The sequence below is a fragment of the Lissotriton helveticus genome, chromosome 1_1 (genome assembly GCF_964261635.1).
Source record: "Lissotriton helveticus chromosome 1_1, aLisHel1.1, whole genome shotgun sequence".
Taxonomy (NCBI): Eukaryota; Metazoa; Chordata; class Amphibia; order Caudata; family Salamandridae; genus Lissotriton; species Lissotriton helveticus.
Window position 1 is genome coordinate 1,638,161,060 of NC_136057.1, and position 26,086 is coordinate 1,638,187,145.

General features: G+C 42.6%; 1 protein-coding gene across 1 annotated transcript in view; it reads right to left on the bottom strand.

The window, feature by feature from the left end:
- Nucleotides 1–26,086, bottom strand: part of PDE1B (phosphodiesterase 1B) — a 1,091,117-nt gene that overhangs the window by 751,387 nt on the left and 313,644 nt on the right. Inside the window, exons 2-4 of the mRNA XM_078688664.1 lie at nt 16,255–16,368; nt 12,807–12,989; nt 8,804–8,870 (exon numbers count right to left, since the gene is read on the bottom strand). Coding sequence (XP_078544790.1) covers nt 8,804–8,870; nt 12,807–12,989; nt 16,255–16,368 — 364 coding nt within the window. The remainder of the gene's footprint in view (nt 1–8,803; nt 8,871–12,806; nt 12,990–16,254; nt 16,369–26,086) is intronic.

A 26,086-nucleotide genomic window follows, 5' to 3' on the forward strand; every position in this document is an offset into this window, starting at 1 on the left:
CGGCAATAGTGAGGTAAAGAACTCCTCTCCGAGTTGGATATAGTTATGCGATAGGAGCATTTATTTTAGTATTGTCATTCTTATATTGCAAAAACGGTACAGAGGAGTTTGGGCAGGGGAGGCTAGTGTGCTCTTAGGAGTAAGTAGTCCCCCGGGGCAGGTCAAAGACCATTCCAGGATCTCACTTATCTGGGAGATAGGCTCAGGCGGTAAGCTAATGATCCTCAAGGGTGGGAGTCATCCCTTCCACTAGATGAAAGTGAATGGGATCCCTGTCACTGCTTTGAGGGACACGGGGACAGCCAGATCATGGCAGTAGAAAGGCTGGTTTCTCCAGAGCAGTATACTGGCCAGGTGTGTAGGGTAACTCAAGTCAAGAGGCAAGACTTTGTCCGTCACATAGCCCTGATATTCTTGGAGTGTGGTGTGGAGGTGACCCAGAGAAAGGTTATAGTTAGTACCCAGATGCCCATAGACTGCATTCTGTGGAATGGTTTTCCCCCGGTGTCAGGAAAGCTGGGAGGAGCTCCTTGACACTTCTGTTTTTTAGGGGTACCACTCTCAGGCATGGTATGGGAGCCCAGATGAAGGGGCTGGGTGGGGAGGACTCAACCTTGTCACCTGCTCAGCCTCAGGGTACTAACCCTAGGCTGTAAAGCTAGTCTCCTGGATACTACCACAGCATTGGTGGGAGGTAGAATGGACATATGGTGTCTAACACCTGGGACTGTTGCACTCCACTTTGAGAAACCTCAAAGGTCAGAAGACCCTTACGATCCCTTAGGGAAATCATTGCCAGCCCTGAGGTTGGAAGAGTGGCCTACCTAATGTACCCACCTGGAGCTACCATGTGACAGAGGATGGCCCGGGCCCAGCTCGTGATACTGACAGCTGCCAGTGGCCTCTGTTTGTTACTGTAAAACAAGAAAGTACGCTGTCCCTATGGGAGAAGAGGGGAGTGCGACAGGCCAAGAATGCTGTGTCAGTTACGGACAGGTGCTAGATAGGACAATACGTGATTGTACAGGGATAGCTCCAGTAAGGATCAAAGGCCCTCACACATCCCGAGGGGTGTCATGCTTCATCATAGGGCAGCTTCTTGGGCCAGCGCTGCAATGCCTAATTTGTTGTCCATGGTGGTACTGTCTACCTAATGGGATGCCTCTGTGAGCAAGGCAAGGTTAAGTGCATCACAGATAGGTTCCACAAGTGAGGAGAAAGGGTTCCCAGTGGGTCAGACCAGTGTCTCAGGAGAGTGAAGACAGAGGGATCCGACTGAGTTCAGAGAGGAATAAATTTGACAAGTGCCTCTCTATAACAGGGCCTTTATCTATGTTCTATCGCCTAACCGTTAAGCACAGGTTAATGTAGGGTTTGCTTGTGTTTCACCCTGACATAAAGTGTGGTTGCTACTTGAGTAGGGCTTCGCCCTCTTCAACCAGTAACCCAATTTCCTAAAGGACCACATTCAAAAATGACCATTCTGTGAAATAGACAGCCTCCTTGTTTCGCTATTGGGCAGGGATGAGGAATATAATGCATCTGGACATTTTGAAATTGGATAGAGAGAGGGACAGACTGGGCCTCCCCGATCTGGAGCTCTACTATGTTTATATAGGGCTCCAATACACAGATAAATGGTTTGACAAAGACCCAAAAACCCTATCAATTTGCTTGATAAGGGGCACAAAGCAGGTACCGGATACCTCGTGGGAAGTCCCACAAGTGGCTGCAGCATTGTAGCCCCATTGGCTTAGCAAGGTCAGGTGGTACCCCGTGCGGAAAATGTCTTGTCACCCCCGGCTTGACAAAATAGCAAAACTATGTGTTTAAAACACATATTTTTTCCATTTTGTAATCCCCCTGAGTGATGACACTTGTCACACCCGACTTGTCACACCCGGCTTGACAAAATGGCAAAAATATGTGTTTAAAACACATTTTTTTTTTTTTGCCATTTTGTCACCCCCTCAGTGATGACAACCAAGCCTCCATTCCTACGCCACTGGGGAGCCCGTGACTAAAATGGTGTTAAAGAGTTCCATTTTCAGAAGATTGCAACCATTTTGTCGGATACAAGATGCCATATCATTTGTGCTGCGTTGGAGAAAAAATATGACAGTGGATCCAAGCAGAAGAATTATGTTTGAAATGGTCATACCAGATGAGAGGTTTGAAGAGGACCTCAGAAAGTGGACAGAGATGGTAAATAAGTTGACCAGAAATCCTGAAGAAGAGGATAAGTAAGATATGAAATAATGTTTAGGCTGTGTAGATCGGAGAGGGAGCAGCTGAAGTGTGGTGCCGATTCCTCGCCAGCTCAACCTAAAGAGGTAGAACTGGTTGGGAGAACTGGAGGGGAGCTTGATTCATATTATGAGAAGTTTGCAGAGATGGGGGTGACCACAGAGCGAGGGTTGGTGCATTGTTAACCACATCCATGCTTATGACGAGCCTAGCTCATCATGAGGCACAGTGGAGCTGTGCTCATGATGAGCTGGGCTCGTCATAACGTCCGCGGCACTCCGTCGTACAGCGCATTCCCCACCTGTGCGGGCGTTCTGAAGGAGTGGGCGGAGTCATGACGAGTCCAGCTCGTCATGAGCACAGCTCCACTGTGCCTCATGACGAGCTGGGCTCGTCACAAGTACCGTGGCGCCGGGGCCCTCCCCTCCCCCCCCCCGCGCCGTAAGGGAATTACCCCTGCGGCAAAGGGGTTAATAGGATGGCATAATGGCATATAGAAAAATGTTTTGTAGAAATGTTGAATGTTCTCAACTCAACCAGCTTAGAAATCCTATTCTTCAACGTGTATGAGCTCATTGGTAAATAATTGTGTTGCTGTCATATTGCAGAGCCAAAAATATAAATAAAGATGTAAAAAAAAAAGGTTTTTGATGTGTTTTAGTGGTTGAAAGGACAATGAACTACCTGATTGGGCAGTGGTGTCATTTTTTAAATGAAAATTGTGCATAAGATCTAGACGTTCATTCATGCAACAAACCTTTATAATAATATAGTTTTTGTTCCTATTGATGCAAATTGTTTTTGCTTTTATTCTTCATGACTTCCGCTTTGCAACAGAATGTTGTATTTTTTTATTAATTTTTTTGCACAAAGTGTTGCAAGTTCCTTGAAAAAAAGATTTTTTATGTGCATTTCACAATTGAATAAACCCAGGAACGATTGTGCAGCTATGCCTTTACCCAGCCCAAAAAATATCTATGTAGAGCGTGAATTGTTCATGAAAATACGGACACCTATTGAACAGTACTCCAATGTAGACTTCTCTCCGGAAGTAGAGATAAAAAATAATGAATTGCTTCTTCTGTGGTGTTTCATAACATTGTTTTGCAAACTATAAGCCCTGTATGTGAGAAGGTGGCCTGGTATATGCTGTCCACCAATAAAAGTGGACACCTTGTACAAGTCCACACGACCCTTATGATGCATGAGGTCAAAGATTACCTTATTAGGAGCTATCCTAGTGGAACCTTAATCTTTATGGAGTGTAAAGCAGCTTGTTTTATCAGAATATCAACTCCTAAATTACTCAATTGAAGGAGAACCACACAATGTTGATGTAAAAATATGTATTTATTAATATAACACTCTCTACTGGTCTCTATACGAGACTAGGGCACAAAGCACACACTACTGAATCAATAGAACATTCGTAAAAAGCAAAATACACAGCGAGCTCCAGGGGGAGACCGAACCATATACTAAATAACAACAACAACTTGACTAGACACAGTGCTTAGAGCACGTAGAATTGCTGAGACCCCAAGGAACCACCCAAAGGAGTGACACAGGGAACCCACAGAGGACCGGTGCAGTGAAGAAACGCAGACGTGTGCTCCGTACAACTCTATGGTGAAGTCGCGGTTGAATATTTACAAGTTAAGGACACTTCTAAGAGGACTTCAACCAAACCCTTTGGAACTTAGGAGGTTCTAAGGCCAACCCACCAGCGAGTACTGAAGTACCCATGTTACCTATCCCAGAGCAGCCGTGTGCATAGGCGTTAAGTGGTGTCGGAACCCTTCGTCGTCTTCAATGGATAGCTGCAAAGAAGCCCTGCTGCCAGGAGGGCGAAGAATGTCTGGTGGAATACAAGCCTGGATTTGAGGTAAGAGGAACCTGAAAGCAGAGGGGACAGAGTCTGGGTCACTTCAGGTGACCAGGGGCTCGGTAGTCGAATGCCCACCGATGGCAGGTGCTTCAGGTGTGAAGAAGGGTTGATTGACTCTGCAGCCACGGGCACCAAGAGATATTGAGGATGACCAGGATCTGGAGGTGAGCTGTTCCATGAAGGATGTCGAGTGCTGAGGTGTCGATGTCTGGCTGGAGCACCAAAAAGCCTTGGCCAATGCAACCCATGCAATCCGAGGAAACAGGTTATGGTGTGGACCAGCAAGGTCCAGGGGACTCTCCAAGCAATGGAGAGTCAGGGCACATCTTGAGAAACCAGGTAAGCCCAAGAATTAATAAGATGACCCTCGCCAAGACCCACAGGCCAATGGACCAGGGATCGCGAGGAGATCTCAAGCAAGTTTGCAAAGTACCAGTCCACTGGACACTCGTGAAGTGGAGGCAGGAAATCTTCTGTGCAAATACTGCTCAGGGTCCGGACTATACGGAGTCCAAGCACAGGCTCGGGAATTGTCACTAAGCATATGCAACTGCAAATGTACACGTTGCACAGGGTTCAGGTTACACAGTCTCCACGAGGGATACTGGTCTCAGAATTTCTGAGATGGCAGATCGACCTCAGGGAGCTTTGGAAACCCACCTCCTGTGTTGCTGAAATCTTCAGAGTCCTCAGGAGCTTGGGAGAAGCAAACTGGTCAGATTAGTTTAGGTGCCTTCTTTTGCAGGGGAGTAGCCACTTTACTCCAAGGGAGATTCTTCAGTCTTACAGCATCGTGCAGGTAGTCAAAGTACTTGGTTTCTTCTTAGCAGAATCTTGTGCAGGTAAAATCTAAAGTCCTGTAGTCAGGTAACCCACTTTATACCCATGGGAAGGGGTTGGAAAGATTCTGTGGACCCTCCTAGTGGAGGGGCAGGACAGAGGGGTGGCTATGCTATGTTCTTTGTCCAGTTTCAAGCCAGAACAGGAGCAAATGGCTACCAGAACTAGTTTGAGCTGGACTATGCACAAGGACACCAAATGTGCCCCAAGTGCAGACTTTCTGGCACTCTCAGAGGGCACCCACCAGCCCCAATTCACTAAACTCTGTCTGGGAAGTGGTCACACCTCCCTGTGACAGGATGCTTATTGTCATGCCTTCCTCTGCTCGAGCTTGGCTCAGCAGCAGGAGAGCAAATCGTGTCTGTGGCTGGCAGCATCCATTCTGTGCAACACATGTCGAGAAAGCTGGTACCGGGTAGACCGGTGACCCACATATGTTCCCTTGGAAGGGTGGAATCATACCTCCCACACCAGTTACTGGTGTGGAGGTATGATTCCAAGGTATTTGACACCAAACACGACATATTTCTAAGCAGACGTTTTTAAAGTTAGTATTTACCAGCAAGGTTATAATGCACTTAAACATGTATGTCTGGCTGCATCACAGACAACCCTGGAGAATGGTCTCTGAAGGCTGCAGAGGGGTTCTGCTCATGTAGGGGCACCCTCTCATGTAAAACCCAGCACCCTGCCTTAAGAATTGTTAAGGTCTGCCATTGGGGTGACTTATAGGTAATTAAGTGTAGTGATTTAAATAGATATAGTGAACCTATATCTTAAGTAAGTGGTGCAAGCACCAGCTTACACAGTCTGCTGTAGCAGGCTGGCCGTGTCAATTTGGATGGCCACTCAGGGGTGGCATAATACATGCTGCAGCCCATGTGAGGCCTCTTGGGTAACTATTCCCTGGGTACATGGTGTACCATATACTAGGGACTGATAAGGATACCCCAGAATCTAATTTTGAGTGTACCTAAAGTACATGCATATCAATTTAAGGGAGAAAACAGATATACTGGGGTCCTAAATAGCAAAATCCCAGTCAGACTAGGCCAAAAACAGTGTGACATCATCAAAAAGTGGGGGTAACCATAAGAAGCAAATACTACTTTCCTACACTGTAAATAACAGACTTTAACATAATTTAATAGCAGTCAGTGTACCTACCGCACAAGGATGTAAAATGTAGTTGGCTTAGGCAGCAATCAAACCTGTTACCAACAGATCACAAATGATACCAGGAGAAGCATTTAACTCCTGAGCTGGATGTCTATCTGCTTGAAATATTTGGTTTTCCAATAGGGAAGTCGTAAGAGATTCTCAGAGCCTTATAGAAGGAACAAGACATTGAGACTAATGATTCCAACTGTGGTACTCTCATTGAATGGTCCTCTGAATCCTTGCTCAAGAAAGATCATGAAAGTAATAGTCATTTGCCATAGCATCTATCACATTCAAAGTCCTGTCTTGAAAGTGTCAGTCCTAACAATGTATTTTGTAGTAAAATGCTGCATGTGAACGGTGTTCAGGAGGAAGTGGTAGAGGAATAGGAGGCCATCCGAAATATAATTTAGTGGCAAATAATGGCCTCAGAGATCCCTAAAAGTATTCAGTGTTCATATGTGATTACTTGAGGATTAGCTGAGAACCTAAGTCCATAAAGAGTGCCATATATCAAACTAGGGCAGAGGGGGTATCCCTACGTAGAGAAGACCTGCTGGGGCTGCGTAAGTTTCCCTTGGCTAGTAACGAAGAGGCCATAGTAGAAGACCTACAGGGCCAAGTGTCAGTCGTGGAAACACAAGGAGAGACAAGACGCCAACCTATCAAACACTTGGGTTCAGCGGGTGCATGCGTAGAGGCCCAGGAATAGCAGAGCTCTAGTGAAATAGGATATGCCCCAGCATCAAGTGAATTATAAACAGCTACAACTGAGAGGGGTCGCACTTGACAACAGACCAGGCAACAGGTGTCAGGCAATTACCCTACCCCTGATTATTTTGCTTTGTCCCCATTTTGTTGTAACCCACTCCCACAGTTCAAATTCGTGAGGCATCATGTTCAGATGATAGACACAGTAGATACCACAATGTCTCTCTAATGTCAATTTCACTGGCGTAATGATACTCTCCAAGTAATATTCTGAGCTGCCACAGCCGCAAGATATTGCTGTATCGTTGAATCCTGTATCATGAGTTGCATTGCCCTAATGCTATTATGATGTATGATGCCACTGCACTAATGTCCTTGTTCGGTAAGTTCATGCAAAAATGTCAATAAAAAAGAATTTTTTTAAAAGTGTCATATTTCAATGTCTCATTGTCAAAATTCATCATTTCACATAAAACACTCACAGAGGAGTGGATGACTCAACTACGTCCTCAGAGAACGCCCCATCAACAGCACATATCCTTGTGTCCAAAAGCTTCTCCTTAAATCTATTCTTTTATTAGCAAAGCCGTCTCTGGAGTATGTCTCCTAGTCCCAGTGATTTATCGGGGATTACTGGAAAATAATATTTACTACAACTGCAAACACCATTTATAATGACACATGCAAAGAAATGGCACAGGCCCGTAAGAGCACATACCCTTCACTGATAAATAGAGAAAAATGTAGTTGTAGTTTCAGAGTTTAACGTCCTCTATTTATGGGCGCTGCTCAGTTTCAAAGGACCCAGCAGAGTAGTCTGATTTTAAATTTTAATGAACTTGTACATTTCAGCGTGACTGGAACACTAAAGTAAAGAGCAGCAAGTGTCTTTAATTCAAATTATTGTCTAATAAAACACCAAGCTGAAGAAAAGTAAAAGACTTTCAATGTTATGCCTTAGTAAGTTGTAACAGCAAAGCGCTTTGTTTTTCCAACAACTGCAAGAGCTCTCTCTCAGGTGCTGGAGAGATCGTTGGAATTGTGGGACCTCATTTATGAGAAATGACGCATGGCTGCGTGAAAGCAGCGATGCGTCACTTCTCAGTGCGCACTCCTTGCGACATTCCTGATGCGTCATATTTAATGTATGACGCATCATGTCGCAAGGAGTTACAGATACGTCAGTATTTCTGATGTATCTGTAAGCGCAAAAGTCACGCATTGCTGGAATGTGTCACAAAGGTGACGCAACTCCAGCAATGCGTCCTTTCACATGGGGAAAGCCCCATGTGAAAGGGCTTGCATCAGTCTTACGCCTGCTGAGAGGCAGGCGCAAGATTTTGACGCAACAGCGTCCTAAAAGTGACGCAGTGAAATCTCATAGATTTCACTGCGTCACTATTACAAGGCTTTTTGCGGTGGAACGCCCCCTCTGCATACATTATACCTGACGCAGGTATAATGTGGCGCAGGGGTTTACAAAGTGACGCATCTAAGCTTAGATGCGTCACTTTGTAAATGTGGTGCAACAAGGCACATTTTTTACTCCACTGGCGGCGTAAAAGTGACGCAAGGGCTCATAAATGAAGCCCGTGGTGTGAACCTGGGGAGGTCTTGAATGTGTAGGACAATGAAGAATGAAAGATACATTTCTGTCCAGCGATTATGTATATAAAGTTTTAATGACAATATTTTTATGAACACTTACTAGGAAGAAACGGGTTATCATAGTTGGAAAAGGCAAAACCCATTTGGATCACAAAAACATCTGTCTACAGCTTTTCGGGTAAAGGCAAGCAGAAACAATAAGCTTTTCAGTTAAAAGCAAGCAGAAACAATAAGATTTTCAGGTAAAGGAAAGCAGAAACAACATTTTGCTGTGACGTAACAATTTGTACTTTTTCATCTCCCAGAGTCTGTAAATAAAGCAGTTACTTTTATAATATTAAAATGTACCTTTAAGCCATTAACAACTGCTGGAGAGTAGTTTGGTCCAACTGCAGTGTATGTCCTTCGGAACATTCTGAGAAAAAAAAGAAAGTGGCATTTTGTGTAACTGGAGTTCCTAATATCACAGCGTTTTTCACGGATATAGAAAATTATCAAGAAATAGATCGATAGAGCATATATAAAGTGAATACATCTTATTTCTAAATACATGCTAATAATTAATACAGTCATCGTGCAAATATCATTTAGAAACTATTTGAACATCTACACCTAATGATCTTACATTGAATGCTACCCAGAGACTTGCTTCATAAATGTACTTTTATGTAACAAATGTAGTGAATTTTATTTTAACTAATGCAACTCATTTTGATTTAGGTGGGATTCCATAATTCTTTGAAGAGTACAAAGCCAAATCAATAATTTCTTAGATTTGCTTTCAGAACAAGACTGAAATATGAGTCAAAGTAATTGCATAAATGGAAATTTTAATGAGAGTGGAAAATTGTAGGGGGTATTTACTCCATGGTAGCACCAGCTCATGTTGTCGTCGTCACTGGCAGCGACTACACCAGTTCTTCACGGGTTCTGGGTCACAACTACGATAAGAGATCCAGTTATCCTTACAGAACTAAGGCCTCTAGGGCAGCAAGCATCTTATAACACACATGCCAGAAGATCCATTGTACAACATCTTAAAGTCAGAGGTCAGAGTCAGAAGCCTAGTCAAAGGAAAAACTACAACCAAGATATATTCCAATTTGTGGATTTCACAGAAAGATCAGCCCACTTTTATGTGAATCAACAATTTTACAACAATGACATGAATATGTCAGATTTCTAAAGGAACCGGTGGTTTAGTGTTCCTGAGGATATTGTTAGGATTGGCGTGCAGTGAATCCTTCACGATGATTCATAAAACTCTGGTTCCACCTAATATTTGGATTTTACATTACAGAACATTCTATGTTATGTATTACCCGCTGTAGATGCACAGATGTGCACAAATCTAGATTTTAAATGTCCATTTAGTGAAGCTAAACATGCTGTTCTTAGCATCCCATGTTGGATTGTATTTTTTGTAGACATTTGGAAGACAGGAACTCTAGAGCTGACCTTCAGTAAACTTGGACCAAAACTCGAAAACAAATTTTTTAACATAATGGAAGGGGACTTGTTTGACTACCTGGTGTGAATTTTTAGCTGAACATCACTGCTAGAGTGTTGCTTTCCTGGTACAAGCTGGGCAGAGAGGCACCAAACTGGACCAGCTAGAAGTGTGAGCTATTAGAATGCTGTAACCCTTCTTTTCACAACAAGGAAGAAATGAACTTACTTAGATGTATGGGGGTCTCTTGTGCGGTCAGGATGAACTCTATATTATCTAATAATTTATCACAGTTTTTCTTTCCATCGTTCTGCACTGTCTCTTCAGTTAACATTCTCATTTGTTCTTAGTCACCGGATTTTTAGGAGTGTTCATTTTTCTTTTACTATGGCCACACTTTTACATTGAAGGTAAAGGTGTAACACATTCAAAAGCTCAGCATTAAAAATTCTAAAAATGTTAATCTCTTCCAGAGTAATAAAAGTAGGCGTCTATGTTCCAGGGTTCCTGTTAGAATATGATTGCATTAAACTGAACAGCATTTGCGGTTTTGAGGCTTTCATAAAATTGGAAGTGAACGGCTCATCCGTAACTAATATCTCAAAAGGGAAGTGGTAATACAAATGTATCTTAAGCCTTTGAACGGGAAATACGAGCTTGATAAAACCGCAACGGAAAACATATTAATGGCAAGTGCCTCATGACAGAGAAGGCAAATCCCAGCTATGCAGGGCTCAGCATTTAGCGGCACTAGTTCAACTTTTACCTCGTGAAGAAGCCAGAATAGGGCGGGATCTTCTGGCGTTTCTCTTTTTCTCTCATACTGAAGTTGGGGAAGTCAGAAACATTAGGTTATGGTTGGTAAATAAGAAATATGTCTTCTGTCTGTTTTTAAAACCGATTGCTAATTTAACTCCATGCATTTGAATTTATGTTTATTTAAAATGTATTAATTTCTCTCTTTCGTGTCTTTCTTAAGGTTCTATTTAGTGATAGGCTGATATATAATTTTTGTGAAAGGGCAGATGTACAAAGGAAATGTGCGAATTCGCCTCATGCCTTCCGCTGTTCTGAATTTATCATTAAGGTTCTCACACATATGTTGTTAATGTTATATTTTAAACCGAACCGTGGGGCATATTAGCAAGCTGAAGTATAGCCGCTTTTTCGGCGAATTGTGCCGAGAAAGCGGCGATACTTCCAGCGCCCTATTAACAAGGGCATGCTAACGCCTGCATAAGCCCACTCTGCATGTCAGCGAGAAACATCGCTAATGACATGCAAAGTGGGCGTTCCCACGTCCAACCACATGTAAAATGTGGTTGGAGGTGGGAACACCCTATTACCAAGGCAGGCGTTGGGAGGAAAAGACCTGCCATAAACTCGTTTATCGCAGGTCTCCCAACGCCTGCTCTGGCCAGGTGTTAAGGCATTGATAACATGGGGGTGTGGATCATAACGCTGAATCCACCCCCCCATATTATCAAGGCACACATTAGCATGGGAAAACAACGTTTATCGCCGGATTTAATTTTGCCTACGTGTTGCGCATTGATAATTACGCGCTAACACGGCGATATGGCGATATGGAAATGTGTGATGTGCGTTATATAACGCACATCTAGATAATATGCCCCATTGTCTTCCAATGGGTGCACCTTTGTGTTTATGATTAATGATGCAATAAAGAATGCTTTAGTTGTCTGGTCTCTGTGCCATTTCTCCAGAACAGAAAATCCTTGTTGTTTGTTATGTTTGTGCAGTCCTATTCACCATATTGATAGACGTGCAGATAAGAAAAAACTAGTTTTTCCAAGTCTTGCTTTGAGGTATGCTAATTTTCGGTGTTGCTTATTTTAAGTAAGGATTTTACATTGTAGAAGATTTTGGAATCAGCACTTTGAGCTGTTCAGAGTGAATACTGATGCAGAAGCATCACTTTAATGATGATTTTTTTCCAAAGACTATTTATTTAGGTGAACAAACGGTTGCAATTTGTATGAATCCTTTAATCTGCCTCTGAGCTTTACTTTTTATTCTGACTACCCTCTGGGAGTGTGGAATTAGGCATACAGTAATTAAAAAGGGAGGGCGAGTACCATGGATCCGCTATACTGAAAGTCGAGTGGCAAAGAAAAGAGGTTCTTACATGTGGATTCACTGAGCTCACATCTAAGAAAGCAAACCCTATGTGGATACAAAGAGCTCACATCTAAGAAAGCAAGCCCTATCGACCATAGCTTAGCAACCATTGACAAAGCCAATGGCTCCCGCTTATGCCGGAGCCATTGGCTTTGCCAATGCCTTTCAGCCATGTGGTATAGTAGCACAGATGTTGCGCAGTATGATTAAAAGTAAGAAAATAAGGGCCATGATGTGCCCAGCACTGGCTGCTTCATAGCACTTTTTGGTGGATGGCAACATCGACAAAAGAAGGGAGGGTGGGAGGCAACAGGCAACACAAACAATAGGAGGGAGGGAACAAGCAACATGGACAATGGGAGGGTAAAAAAAAAATATGACGGGGCCAGAGCTGGCGTTGTGCTTTTTTTAAATGGAGGGTGGAAGGGGCAACACAGAAATTAGGAGGGTGGGATGTGGGATCGAAGAAGCATCACAGAATAAGCAATACATATAATGATGAATAACAGGGGAATGAGAAAGAATAACAGTAACTCAATCACAGCCTGAGGAACCAAAGGACACAAATGAAAATGAAGCAATCAGTACTTGGTCCATGCTCTACACGAAGGAAGAGGAACTGAAACTGCCACCGGCACATGCAGGTCAGCTAGGAGGCAGCAAATAAGAGTGATAATGAAGCTACCTCATGGTAAGCAATAGTGGGGTCCAAGCCCCTTGTAGTAAACAAAATCTCTTTAGCCTACTCTAGATTCTCACCTTTCCACAAATATTCCAGCCTGCACCGCGTGGACAATGCTCCGGAATTTCGGCTTCTCCTCAGATCGGCGACCTGTCGACCTCGTCTGCTGGGTGAATGTGGAAGCCAGCCAGTCACGAACCTCGGAAGGCACAGCGTCCGATCGTATCTCTGGAAGGTCATCTTCAGTGTCAAGAATTTGCCTGAGAAAAGAATAAGGAGGTAAAAATATAAGAAAGAGGCCCAGGATCAAAGCTTCATCTTCAACCATCAGAACATACAGTATTCAATCTCAGCAGTCCAACTCGCATTTGCAAAATGTTGCAGGAAGTCAGTGCCCAGAGGAAGTCTATTGTGTTTACTTCTTCCTGCTTTACTGTTGCTTCAAGGACAAAGACCATGCTTCCAAACCCCACTTTTATAGAAACAAGAATTGAGTACAAGGAACACCCGACTCAAACCCCTGGCTACCTCTCAACATATTTTTGAACCTGTATGTATCAATCACCATAACATGGGGGCATATTACCAAGGGCCCTTATCGCCGCTTTAGCGGGCCTTTTTCCCGCTAAAGCAGCGATAATTTGATCGCCCTATTACCAAGCTGTCGCTAACACCAGTTAGCGACAGCTAATAGGCGATAGCGAGCATCTTGGGGCCCGCTTTGCATGTCAGCGATATTTATCGCTAATGACATGCAAAGTGGGCGTGCCAAGATGTTAGCGACTGAAAACAGTCGCTAACATCGCTATCTCCTATTACCTACAAAGGCGTAGTTTTGGAAATATTCGCGCTAAGCGCGAATATCTCCAAAAGCTAACACCTGCCCAGAGCAGTTCTTAGCCATGTTATCCAATGGGAGGTGGATAACATGGCTAAGAGCATTGTCACGATAATGTGTGAATATCGCTGTATTTCCAGCGATATTCACGCATTTCGAATGATTTTTATCGTTTCTGAGATAAAATTATTCCCGCTAACCCTGCTTAGCGATAAATATCGCTATTGCTAGGTAATATGCCCCATGGTGTTTAGTGGTCAAAGAACACTTGTAGAAAATGGCTCAGGATGGAACGGGATAAAGTGTGCATTTTTTTGCACGGCTTACTAGTTTCCATTAGACACAAAATATCCCTCTCCGGAGAGGATGATTTATCTGATGACTTTTCAAATAGTGGTTCGCAAAGTTGAGTAATTTTCTTTTGTGTAATCATGCGACATTTTGGGAAAATTACATTAAATTGTACATAATTATGCAAATTTGACACATAGCACTATATTTCAACCTTAACTCAATCGTTTGTGCTAAACATAGCACCATAAACACAAGTGCTGCGAACAACAGCGACTTGTGTACTGATCTTTTTGTTGTTGCTACGCTATAAATTTGCTGTAAAAGTGACATAATTACACGACATTGCATAATTTCAGGAATTTTGAGCAATGTAAAGTGTCTGAAATTTACGCTTATTATGCCGGGTGATTTAAATTTCACCCTGGCCACATTTCAACTCCTTCTGACATTGAAGTATGAATTTCCAAAATAACTGAATCTAACCCTCTATTTTGTCTACAGCGATATATTTCTGATGTGCTGGTCTATGGATGATCAGATAATATCAAAGGTGCATTAGGATAGCTTCTATTTGGGTCATTGATAACACCACACTGTGGGTGAAATGTTCTGTTGCAGATGTTTCTCCTATTAAGAAGGGAGAGAGAATGATAACCAAAAAAAGGCAACTCAAAAGTTGCACCAAGACCTGCCTGAGGAATACTCCAAGGTTTGTAGTTCAATGATTTATAAGATGACTGGAAAGGTTATATTTCTTAGCAAAACCTATAACACACCTGACACACATGGGTGGTGCTACACATATCTCAAAGACAGAGATAACGTTTAGGACCAAGGTAAGCCATTGTCAATGACATGGAGATTTCAGAACACAGAAGTACTTTATTTATTAGCATGGTCACCTTATGAGCCATTTTCATCCACGAAGGATGTGGGAAAACTGTTAAAAAAATTCAGTGGAAATAAAATGAGTCTCATCGTTGAACATGAGAATGTGAGGATTGGGAGCACTTTGGTGTGCTGTATGTGCAGATTACCCTTTCTCTATTAACATTTTTTTACATGTCGATGGTGATTTTCACTGTGCGGGGCATCTCTCTGCTTGGACGCTGGTAGCACAAACCACGTTGCATCTACTTTGGGCCATAACAGCAAAAAGTTAGAGGAAAAGAGCACCTAGCCAATGCTTTCTTTCAAGGGAATTGGGGGCAGATTCTCTGTATGTTTGAGTAATGTCTTTCTGAAAGTGTGGGGGAATGACGTCTGGCAATGTAAGGTATCTGGCTACTGGTCAAAGGAACTCTAATAATGTAGGTAATATTCTGTAGATATTTTGAACTGTCCATGATAATATAGAAAAAGTAATACACCTAAAAGCTAATTCTGTTGTTTGGTGAAGGCCTTTGAAAGAGTCTGAAAATGTGTTAGGCTATTGGTATTGTCAAGTCTGGGAACATACAGGGCCTCATTCAGTGGCAGCTCCTCCGCAGGGCGATGGAGCATCGCCCGCCTGCTTTTGGAAATGTGAAAAGGGGTCAAATAAAACAATAATAATGTTATTATCGTTTTATTTTTGGTTTTTGTGGGCTGGGTTAGGGCAGGGAGGTGCTGGTGGCTCAGGGTGGGAGGAGTGGACTATGCACACTAAGTGTGCGTGACTGGTTAACTGGTCGTGTTGGCTGGCAAAGCAGTCATGCGCACTTTGCATATTCCCTGCCAGGCTGTAATGGACAGCCTGGTAGGGAATATGTACAGGCTCCCTTTCCTCATCTTAGCGCCGATCCACAGCACGCAGACCAATCACAATGCTGAATTGCAGCATTATGATTGGCTCAGGGGAGTCTGTGTGCCCGGGATCTTCTGCAGCTTCTATCAGACTGGAGTCATGGAGAGCAGAGGAGCGATGCAACCGACACAGAAAAGGTAAGTGCGGTTTAAAAAAAACAATATTTTCAAACCCCCGGTTGTTGTGTCCCCCCTGTACCTCCACCACTATTCCCTACTAGCCGCCACTGGCGTCATTTCAGTATTTGTGGATTGTACTCTGAGAAAGTGAAAAAAAATTCTCGAAATGTATGTGGAACAGTAATGAGAATATAAGGAGAGATATCTGGAAAATGTCCTTAGGGAATGTGGGAAACGTTCCACGGATTTTTCAAAAAAGACCTCAGGCTTTTTTGGGAATCCCTCCTGGGATTTGAAGATATGCTTCTCAGTATTTGGGGAACATTAAAGATTGGTATAGGCCTTCATAGCACACACAGAGGTACCCAAGGACATTGTGGACAAATCTAACCGAGGCAAAAATAACTTAACATTAATTGGTCGCCCAAAGCAATGCATTCCATTTTTAAGGTACCCCACAACATGAAGCTTCTAGGGGACTACTTTACCTTGTTTCATCAATATAAACTGCTTCCAGCAACGAAGCTGTGTATTCCAAGTTCTTCTTCAGCTCCACGATATTGACTTCGCCATTCTCCAACTGCTTCACCATGTACTTTAAGCTGGAAAGAGACAATCACAATTAATTGGAATGGGCGTGTTGTTTCTTTTGCAGAATTGTTTTAAAACAGAAGCTAGAATTAATCCAACCTTCCAAAAATATATGACAATATTTTACTACAGTTCCTATATTAAGGAATAGCTGCTCGACATGAACAGGGAATCATTTCATCCTGATGCGCTAATGGTATTAAGACCCCATGATAATTACTTGAGGATAGGCGTTGAAAATGTTTTGAGAGTTAAACTTCAACTTTGGATTGTAGTAAGAAATATCAAGTTACGAATCTCAACAGAACAGAACATTGTTACAACAATATTGTGGCACAAAATACCAAAAGATAAAGTCCCAGAGGGCGGTAAGAATTTACTATTCTTATCTCCACATCTATGTACCTTGAAGATATAAATATCATCAAGGTACGTATATGTGGAGTTAGATATAGAAAATATATAGAAACTAACCGTTAGATATTTATTCCCTCTATATTGTTGTAATGATATTCTGTCCTTTTGAGATTTGGGACTCAATAGTACCATTCTACACCCCAATTTGCGATGCACTTCTCGCATTTGTGACGGTATTATCTATTATCTCATTATATTCTGTCTATGTTTAGAAAGCCCCGGTATCAATGTCCCCTACAGGTACAGACTTCAGAAGCAGGGGTCAATTCTGAGGAGTGATCTTTAGGTTATATGACATTCCCACAGACCTACTATTTTTTATCTCTGATGGCAGAAGGATGTAAGATAAGCGGCGGGATAAGCTTGCAGTATTTCTTTGATGAACCAGGGTTGACATTTTGACCCACTGCCTCTGTGAGACCACATAAGGGTCTTAGAGACCGCTTATGGGGTTTCAGAGAGGTTAGTCTTAAATAAAGTTAACATACTGCAAAAATGGAACTAGACACCACACAGGATACACATAGTCAATATGTTCAGTGAGGACTATTGCTCTTTAGAGTGGTGGATTGCCATGGCACACTCTGTTAGAAAACTTTGAATATCGCCAACAAGCCTGATACACTCTGACCAGCGCAAATAGATAATGATTATGGAAGGGAAGAAATGCATCATTTATAAACCATGGGGCCGATTTACAGAACTAATCTGAGACAAATTCCTAAACTTACTACTTTTGGTATTCACAGAATGCATTTAGTAGTAGTAAAGTTAGGATTCCTAACTTTACTACTACTGAAATTAGACAAAATCCTAACTTTCCGACTTTCGGTATTCACAAAACGCATTTAGTAGTAGTAAAGTTAGGATTCCTAACTTTGCTGCTACTTAATGCATTCTGCGAATACCAAAAGTAGTAAGTTTAGGATTTTGTCTCAGATTAGTTCTGTGAATCGGCCCCATAGTGATTAAACTCCATCTTTCAAAAAACAACAATGGGAGAGGTAGGGAGAGTCAAGACGGCTTCTCTCAATCCCCGGTTCAATGTAGATAAACAAAAAGAGAGAGGCCAGATCAATCTCAAATAATGCCACAAGATTGGAGCGAGATAACTGGGGATCACACACTCACTTAGGGTGAAAAGGAAAGCCCTCACACACCGACCTAGTCAGTGTCATGCTTCATCATCGGGCCCCACCAAAGAGGCCGAGTGCCTCTTTGGTGTGCTACAACGCCAGAAAGACTGCGGAGCTGGTTGTGTGAAGGAGGACGTGCTGTGAGGGTGAGTTAAATTAAAAGTGTCTAAATGAGTATCAAAAAAAAAAATTTTTTATTAAATGATCCCTAAGACACGATTTAACAGGTATTATGTGTCTGAATTTAGTTGCCAAGGATTAGGAATGGTAAAATTCAGATAAATACAGTGGATAAATTCGTCAGTCAACATGTTTCTGCCATTTTGCAGGCTTAAATTTGCCAAGGCATTCTTCAGGACTAAACCCCAGCGGTATGGACTCTCTAATCGTCCACCCTAACCAAGGGACGTGAAAGTGAAAAAAAGTGGGTGAAAAAAGTGCATAAAAAGGGGAGAGCAAATGCTCAATCCCAAAAAAACTCCAAATTCGGGAGTATTTCTGCACTTTAAAATATGGCGCTACTTGCACCATGGGTCTCGGGAGGGGGGTTGGAGCGAAATTGGCACATCGCCCTCGTTGCTCGCAGCCCGCTTAGACACCTAGTCGACGGGGTCCGGTCACGAGGGAGTTCCTAGGTGTCTAAGCGGGCTGCGAGCAACGAGGGCGATGTGCCAATTTCGCTCCAACCCCCCTCCCGAGACCCATGGTGCAAGTAGCGCCATATTTTAAAGTGCAGAAATACTCCCGAATTTGGAGTTTTTTTGGGATTGAGCATTTGCTCTCCCCTTTTTATGCACTTTTTTCACCCACTTTTTTTCACTTTCACGTCCCTTGGTTAGGGTGGACGATTAGAGAGTCCATACCGCCGGGGTTTAGTCCTGAAGAATGCCTTGGCAAATTTAAGCCTGCAAAATGGCAGAAACATGTTGACTGACGAATTTATCCACTGTATTTATCTGAATTTTACCATTCCTAATCCTTGGCAACTAAATTCAGACACATAATACCTGTTAAATCGTGTCTTAGGGATCATTAAATAAAAAAATTTTTTTTTTTGATACTCATTTAGACACTTTTAATTTAACTCACCCTCACAGCACGTCCTCCTTCACACAACCAGCTCCGCAGTCTTTCTGGCGTTGTAGCACACCAAAGAGGCACTCGGCCTCTTTGGTGGGGCCCGATGATGAAGCATGACACTGACTAGGTCGGTGTGTGAGGGCTTTCCTTTTCACCCTAAGTGAGTGTGTGATCCCCAGTTATCTCGCTCCAATCTTGTGGCATTATTTGAGATTGATCTGGCCTCTCTCTTTTTGTTTATCTACATTAAACTCCATCTTTGACATTGTCTGGGGACATTCACCATAGTGAATAAAGAGTGAAACAGTCTACACAACTTGTAATTTGTTGCATTATATGAATCCCTATGTAGCACCCTTTGGTTGGCACAATGTCTACTAGTTCACTAGTACCTCCTCCCTAATCCCTTAAACCACATTAAATCTGTGTCCACCCTTTCCCCTGTTATTATTTCCATATAGTGTATTTGACCTTTTAGCACGGATCTAACATTAAACATTACACATTACATAACCCTTAACACAGCTAGTCTGCAACAAGAGTTGAGCCAGTTTACCACATTTTACAATGAGCATCACAGCACAGGTTGTTAAAATGTTCATCTCACCAAATCACTGGTTCAATTCAAAACCACAGACAGAATTTCCTTCCAGATAGGATGTCTAATATGTATGTCTTCACCTCACAATACGACTCCCGCTATCTTTAGTACATTAGAGTCCAGATACTTCTTCCCATGGTCAGAGCTCCTGTGCCCGCCAGAGGTTTGACTATGATAATGGGAAACCCCTAGCTTGTGGTTACTCCAAACCAGTTCTTGGGCAGCTCCCTCTCCCACTGGTTTTGGAGCCAAGTTGGTTACAGCCGCAAAAGAAGAGGGCAAGCCTAATTTCAGGTTCATTTGCTTGTGACAATGAAGGCCTCTTTGGAGTGTAGTTAGTCCTTGGGCACTACACACAGGCGATTCTGTTAATAGAAGGCCAGCAACTGTCCTCTGGGATCAAAGCACATCTCACTGCATGAGAACCATCCAGCTGCTATGTGATTGTTGAATACTTACAAGTTTTAGGCAGACGGTGGAACTTTTTTAAAGTACCAGTTTCTAGTAACTAGACAAAATTTGATTTCACCATTAATTTGGATTTTGGATAACTATAAAAATGAGTTCTTGGATTATTTCTCCACCTGCTACTATTCCGAATTTAGCTTTTTAAAAATGTTTCCCTATGGAAGCAGTCAGTCTTGCTACAGTAAAAAATGATTTTGGGGGATATTTCAGTTTAAGGAAATGCTAAACAGTAACTTTTACATGGTCTACTTTTAAATACACCCAGCCTTTATGGGCTGTATGACCTACATAGGAGGGACTAATTAATATTTAAACAGAAGGTTTAGACCTGTCAAAAGGGGTTAATTTGAGAAACCGACATTACAGTTTAAAACTGCTGACAGGCTGTAAACAATCATAGCCTCTCACATGAAGCACACACTTGTATTCACGTGTTACCAGCTCGGTGCCCCATACCATACATGCGTCACAGCTGCTTTATCTTAAAAGGCAGACACTGGCACTAAACACACTCCTTCCAATTACCATAAAATGACTGCGTGTGGAACTCAGGTAGTGTGGATTCTTTATGAGTAGCCAGAAGGACAGGGTGCTATATTGTAGTGTTTGCTGGACTCCCATGGTTTGTATGAGAATCCAGAAGCATCCACTGCTGCTGTGGGCCTGACAGTGAGTTTTGAACCCTGGAAGGCTGGAAGGGAGCAGGACCACGGGCAGCCTCACAGTGACACACTGCACCTTCCTCAACTTCACAGTCAGGGCAGCACAGAAAAGACAGCTAGAGGTGAACGTAACCGGCATAATTCTCTCTAGCGTAATTACCCATAATTACAGCAGAATTACTCATATTTATGCATAATTGTGTGAGATGGGTGATCCAGAATTTAGCGCTATTTTCTCAATGTAAAATGCACCCTTGCGTCCAAAGGTGGCTCTAGGATGCATTTTGCACTAAGAAAATAGCATAAATGTAACAGGACATGAACAGCAGTAGCTAGCAGACGCTTGTTCTCTCTTAGATCGTTGCTCCTGTGCTCCTCAGTAGGCATTTTGCCCCAAATTACTATTAATTACCAAGCAGTTTGATCATGTAATTTCAATAATTTCACATCACAAGAGTAATGCGTAATTCCTGAAATTGCTCTGATTACCCTGGTGTAATTAAAACTTCGGCCAGACCTAAAGATACCTAAATTTCTTTCTACTGGAAGGTGTAACACTGCCTTGGGCACTGAGGGGTGAACATATTTACTTCTTCATGTTGGGAGAATTGGATTCTCCCAACACAACAATAGGGCACCCCGTCCATCTGGCTACTCATTAAGAATCCACACTACCCGAGACCCACAGTGGAACCCTTCCTTGGACTTAAATTAGACCACTGGATCTTATTGTAAGCACTTACTTGAGCAGAATCACAACTTATATAGGTCCTGATGAATGCCAGAACATCTCTGTAGAGGGTCATAGGCAGAAACATGTCAACCACCCCTGATGGTAACTCTCAGCAGGTCCAATATACCTTGCTCGTTTTGCTTGTTTTAATCCTGAACCAGGGATGCACTAATAAAGTTATTTGCATACCCAGGTGGTTCCCATTCTGTGTGCTGTGGCTCCCTGGTGCGCAATGAAAACTAGCCATGGGAGCAGCGTACCAAGCACTTTAATGCATTACATGTTGAAGGGGTTAGTTCACTATTGGCTTCCGTTAAACTAATTAGATTTAAAAGCATAATGTTTATGATTTGTAAGGGACATGCCTAAAGGTGGAAACGTTGGGCCTTATTTACAAGTAATTAATGCAGCACAGTGCCTCAAGCACTTTGGCTATGCCATAATGCATTAATTTAGAAGCAAAGGGATCCATCATATCTACAACAATATGATAGATCCCTTTGCTCTCCCCTGCGCTGGCACACAATTAGCTGCCATGCGCCAAGGCAGGCACCCTTGCAACATGGTGCAAAGGTGTCTGCATCATGGGGATGATTGTTTTTGTGCCGGAAGAGACACCTTCCCGCACAAAAACCTTTGCAAGAGGTGATTTCCTCTTTCTATGTGTGCTGCAGAATGCAGCACGCATAGAAAGAGAGAGAAACTAGGAACAATTAAAACATTCTCCTAGTTGCCCCTTCCTACGCCTGCCCTGGGGAGAAGTAACATTCTGACCCCATGGGTGTTGTGTGGGAATACCCACAGCAACACCCATGGCATTCCCTTCTTCACGCAAAATGTTTCATGCCAAGAGACCATATTTACAAGCACACAAAAGCCATGCAGAGTGGCTTTACATGTCCTTGTAAATATGGGGCAGCAGATTGCACCGCTTTTGTGCCACAAAAAGTGACGGTGCAAGAGGCTTGTAAATAAGCCCCATGGTGCTTAGTTGATGGTATGTCTATTGAGATGACCTCCATATTTCACTGGATCCCCACGTTCCAACACTCCCAAAGTAAGCGGAAGACGCGTGGTGGATAGACTCGTTGATATTTTCTTTTTTTTCCAAATGCATTTTACACCAATGCAAGTTATCAGGAAAGTAAATTTGTCCTGTCTCTCAAACACACTTAGGGCCCGATTATGACTTTTGGAGGGGCGAGGTTGGGTATTCTGCCACCGCCATGCCCCGCACGCGCAAAGAGTCGCTGCTGCCCGCCAGCCAGATTACAAGTAATTTTGTGGTCTGGTGGGCAGGTAGCATGGCGTTTCCTTCGGTGGTGCCTCTTTCAAATGCTGTGGTGCCTTTGAAAAAGGCACTGCAATGGGAAGACTATACAGGTTCCTGCATGGCAGGGACTGTGAAGTCCCTGCTGTGCAGGAACTGGGGAGCATGATCCCAGGGTGGCACATTTTGTGCCCCTCTGCATGCATCACCAGACTGAGGGGGGCTTTGTTTCAGCACTGCCAGCCTTTTCATGGAAGAAAGACCTCATGGAGGGGTGTGGCCTTGTTTCGAGAGCTATCTAAAAGGCACTCTGTCCCTCACCAAACCCACTACCTCTGCCAACCAAAAAAACGAAACAAAGAAATAAGGGGTATGTTGAGCTGTCGCTGATGTCCTGGGTGTTTTTACACCACGTTTTGGACATCTGCTGCTTACAATTGCCAAAGACAAGCTAGAAAACTCCTTTGTGGAGTGGTTTCCATTGTGGCTTCACTGCCACTGTGTAATTTCGGATCCTCATCATGTGACCATGTGAAGAGAGACAAAATTGTGTGACACACAGTGGTACCATGTGAGTTGACAGGTCTGAGGATACATGCATGCTGAAGGTAGCAAGAGGTGCACTCATAATTTGCACAAGACTTCCATTAAAGAAATAAGCTTCCCTTTAGCTTTCCTCAGAAAAGCATTTTAAGTACATGTACAGTAAGAAACCTGGAATACAACCCTGGAATACAATCTAGGGTTTCACACCTTAATATAGACCGTTAAATATTGCAGTACAAAAATATCGCAGCCAGAATATTGACTACCAAAGTATTCTGAAGTTAAGCATTTATACATATGTTGATTTTCTATCATTTTAATATTCTCAACTCTATGTACTTTGAAGAAATAGATATATATACATGAATATATATATATATATATACATATATATATATATATATATATATATATATATATATATATATATATATATATATGTATATATATATATATATATCAACAAGGTACATATATGTGGAGTTAAGAATAGTAATCTTATGCTCACCATATCACAAGCACACTCAAATATCATATTTGTGGTGAAGGCTGCACGGGGAGCCAAAACGCGTTGAGGGTCCATTGTCATCGTGAGACAATGAACCTTCGACTTTCTGGTAATGTGAGGAGTAGCTATATACAAGAGGATGGCGTACCTCGAAGTTGCCTGAGCACCACCTTCGATCAGGGGCTTTCAGTCATCTCGCTAATTTTTAACAGAAAAATGTCCTTTGCACAGATTTCATACACCACATTTTAGGCTAAAGATATATATCACTTTCGGTAACATGTTTCAATAGGGATTACAGCTCCCTGCAGTGTTTTTAAACTTTGTCTTGTTACGTCTCGTGGTTTCTATTTTGCTGGTATTCAATTGAGAATATAACGCCAATATGCCCCTCCTTTATACTTTCATTTATAATATATTAGCAGGTTAATGTACAATTGGCATCTAAGTGCCTCTTCTCCAATTACACTTACATTTACTGATTTATTGCACCTTTGATTTTCCAACTAAGCACCACACAAAGGGAAATGTATTTTATTTGTTCTATTTTCAGGGTTACTAAATTTCCTTACAGCAGTCGAGATCTTCCTTGTTTAGTTAAATATGTAAGAAAGTTACAGTGACATCTTTGGATTCTGTTGATAGGCACTTGAATAGAGTGAATACAATTATATTGGGATTCGCCTCTGAAGGGTACAAATTCAATTAAAAAAAATCTAGAATTGCCCATTCAAACGTCCTCTTTCTAGGATATGAACTATCAAGTGAAGGCAAAAGCCTGGCAGCCAACTTTCTAGAGAAATGTGCGCTGCTCCAACCTCCAAAAACGCTGAAAAACTTACAGTCGATTCTAGGTTTCCTGAATTTCGGAAGAACATACATTCTAAATTACGCAGAAGGGGTTAAACCTCTCTACAAATTAATCAAACCTGATTTTAAAACAGTTAATTGGACACAAAAACACACAGAAATTTTGCGTTCACTCCAAACAGACATCTTAGCAACTAAACATTTGCAAACACGCATAAACATACGCAACTTAGTGATCCGAATCATTTCAGGACAATGCGGTTTCACATACTTAACTTTTAACGAAGGTTAACCTCTTCCATGCTCATGACGAGCTGAGCTCGTCATGAGCCACGACGCTCCGGTGCTCATGACGAGCTCAGCTCGTCATGAGCCGTGGAACGCTCGCATGCGGGGATAATTCCCCTGCTGTGCTGAGCGTTCCACGGCAGGTAATGCCCCTGTGACGAGCTGAGCTCGTCATGAGCACAGGAGCGCCGTGCCTCATGACGAGCTCAGCTTGTCATGAGCATGCGGGTGCCGTGCGCGCCCCCCTCCCCCCCAGCACAGCGGGAAAATAACCCCCACAGCGAAGGGGTTAAAAAGTACCAATAGCTTACAAATCACATTTGTACACACAAGCAGAAATAAAAATTCACTTCAACAGAAAAAATTCTGACAGTGGTTCAAACTGCAGTAGCAAAAGAGAGAGCCCTCGCACAGGGTAAACGAATTATGGTTATTACACCTGTACCTGCCTTAAAAGCAGTAACAAAAGTGAGCATTCCAAATGCAAAAGCTTTACATCCGAGATGGATACAATGGGTTAATTATCTTGCTGCCACAGACGTTGAATATGTTTTTGACCCATATTTGAAGACACAAGCATTTCTACAATACGAATAAGAATGTCCTCTGCCTACTGATATTCTGCCTCTAGAGAAGTATGAATGTATAATTTATACTGACGGATCAGCTCAACCCGCTACAGAGGTAAACAAGCCTATAGGGCGACGTGCGCAATTGTTAAAGGTCGCTGGCGCGATGGCTAATTCCGACCAATGGTCACTAAAACTCAACCTCTAGGAGATTGTATAGCTCAGCGCGCTGAACAACAAGTATTCAAGATGGCACTTGAAAATACAGATCACAAATTCCCCACACTCATAGTGTTCGATTCGTATTATTGTGGTCAATCTTACAATGAATACTTGCAAAACTGGATTCAAAATGGTTACAAAGATGCAAAAAGTAGCACAATCAAGCATAAACGGCTTTGGGAACAAGTAGTTCAGTTACGACAAGGACTACAAAACACTCATGTGATACATACACTGAGTCATCAAGTTCATTGGCTGATAAAAGCCGCAAAGGCAGCTGTGCAAACGGCTTCCGTAGCTGCAATCACTTGTTCAAAAACGAAAATAGACAGCGAAATAATGCTGGCTGTCAATGCTTCAAGCAAAGACAGTGGTAAAACATTACCAAAAGGATTTCCACTCAAAAACTTGTATATAAC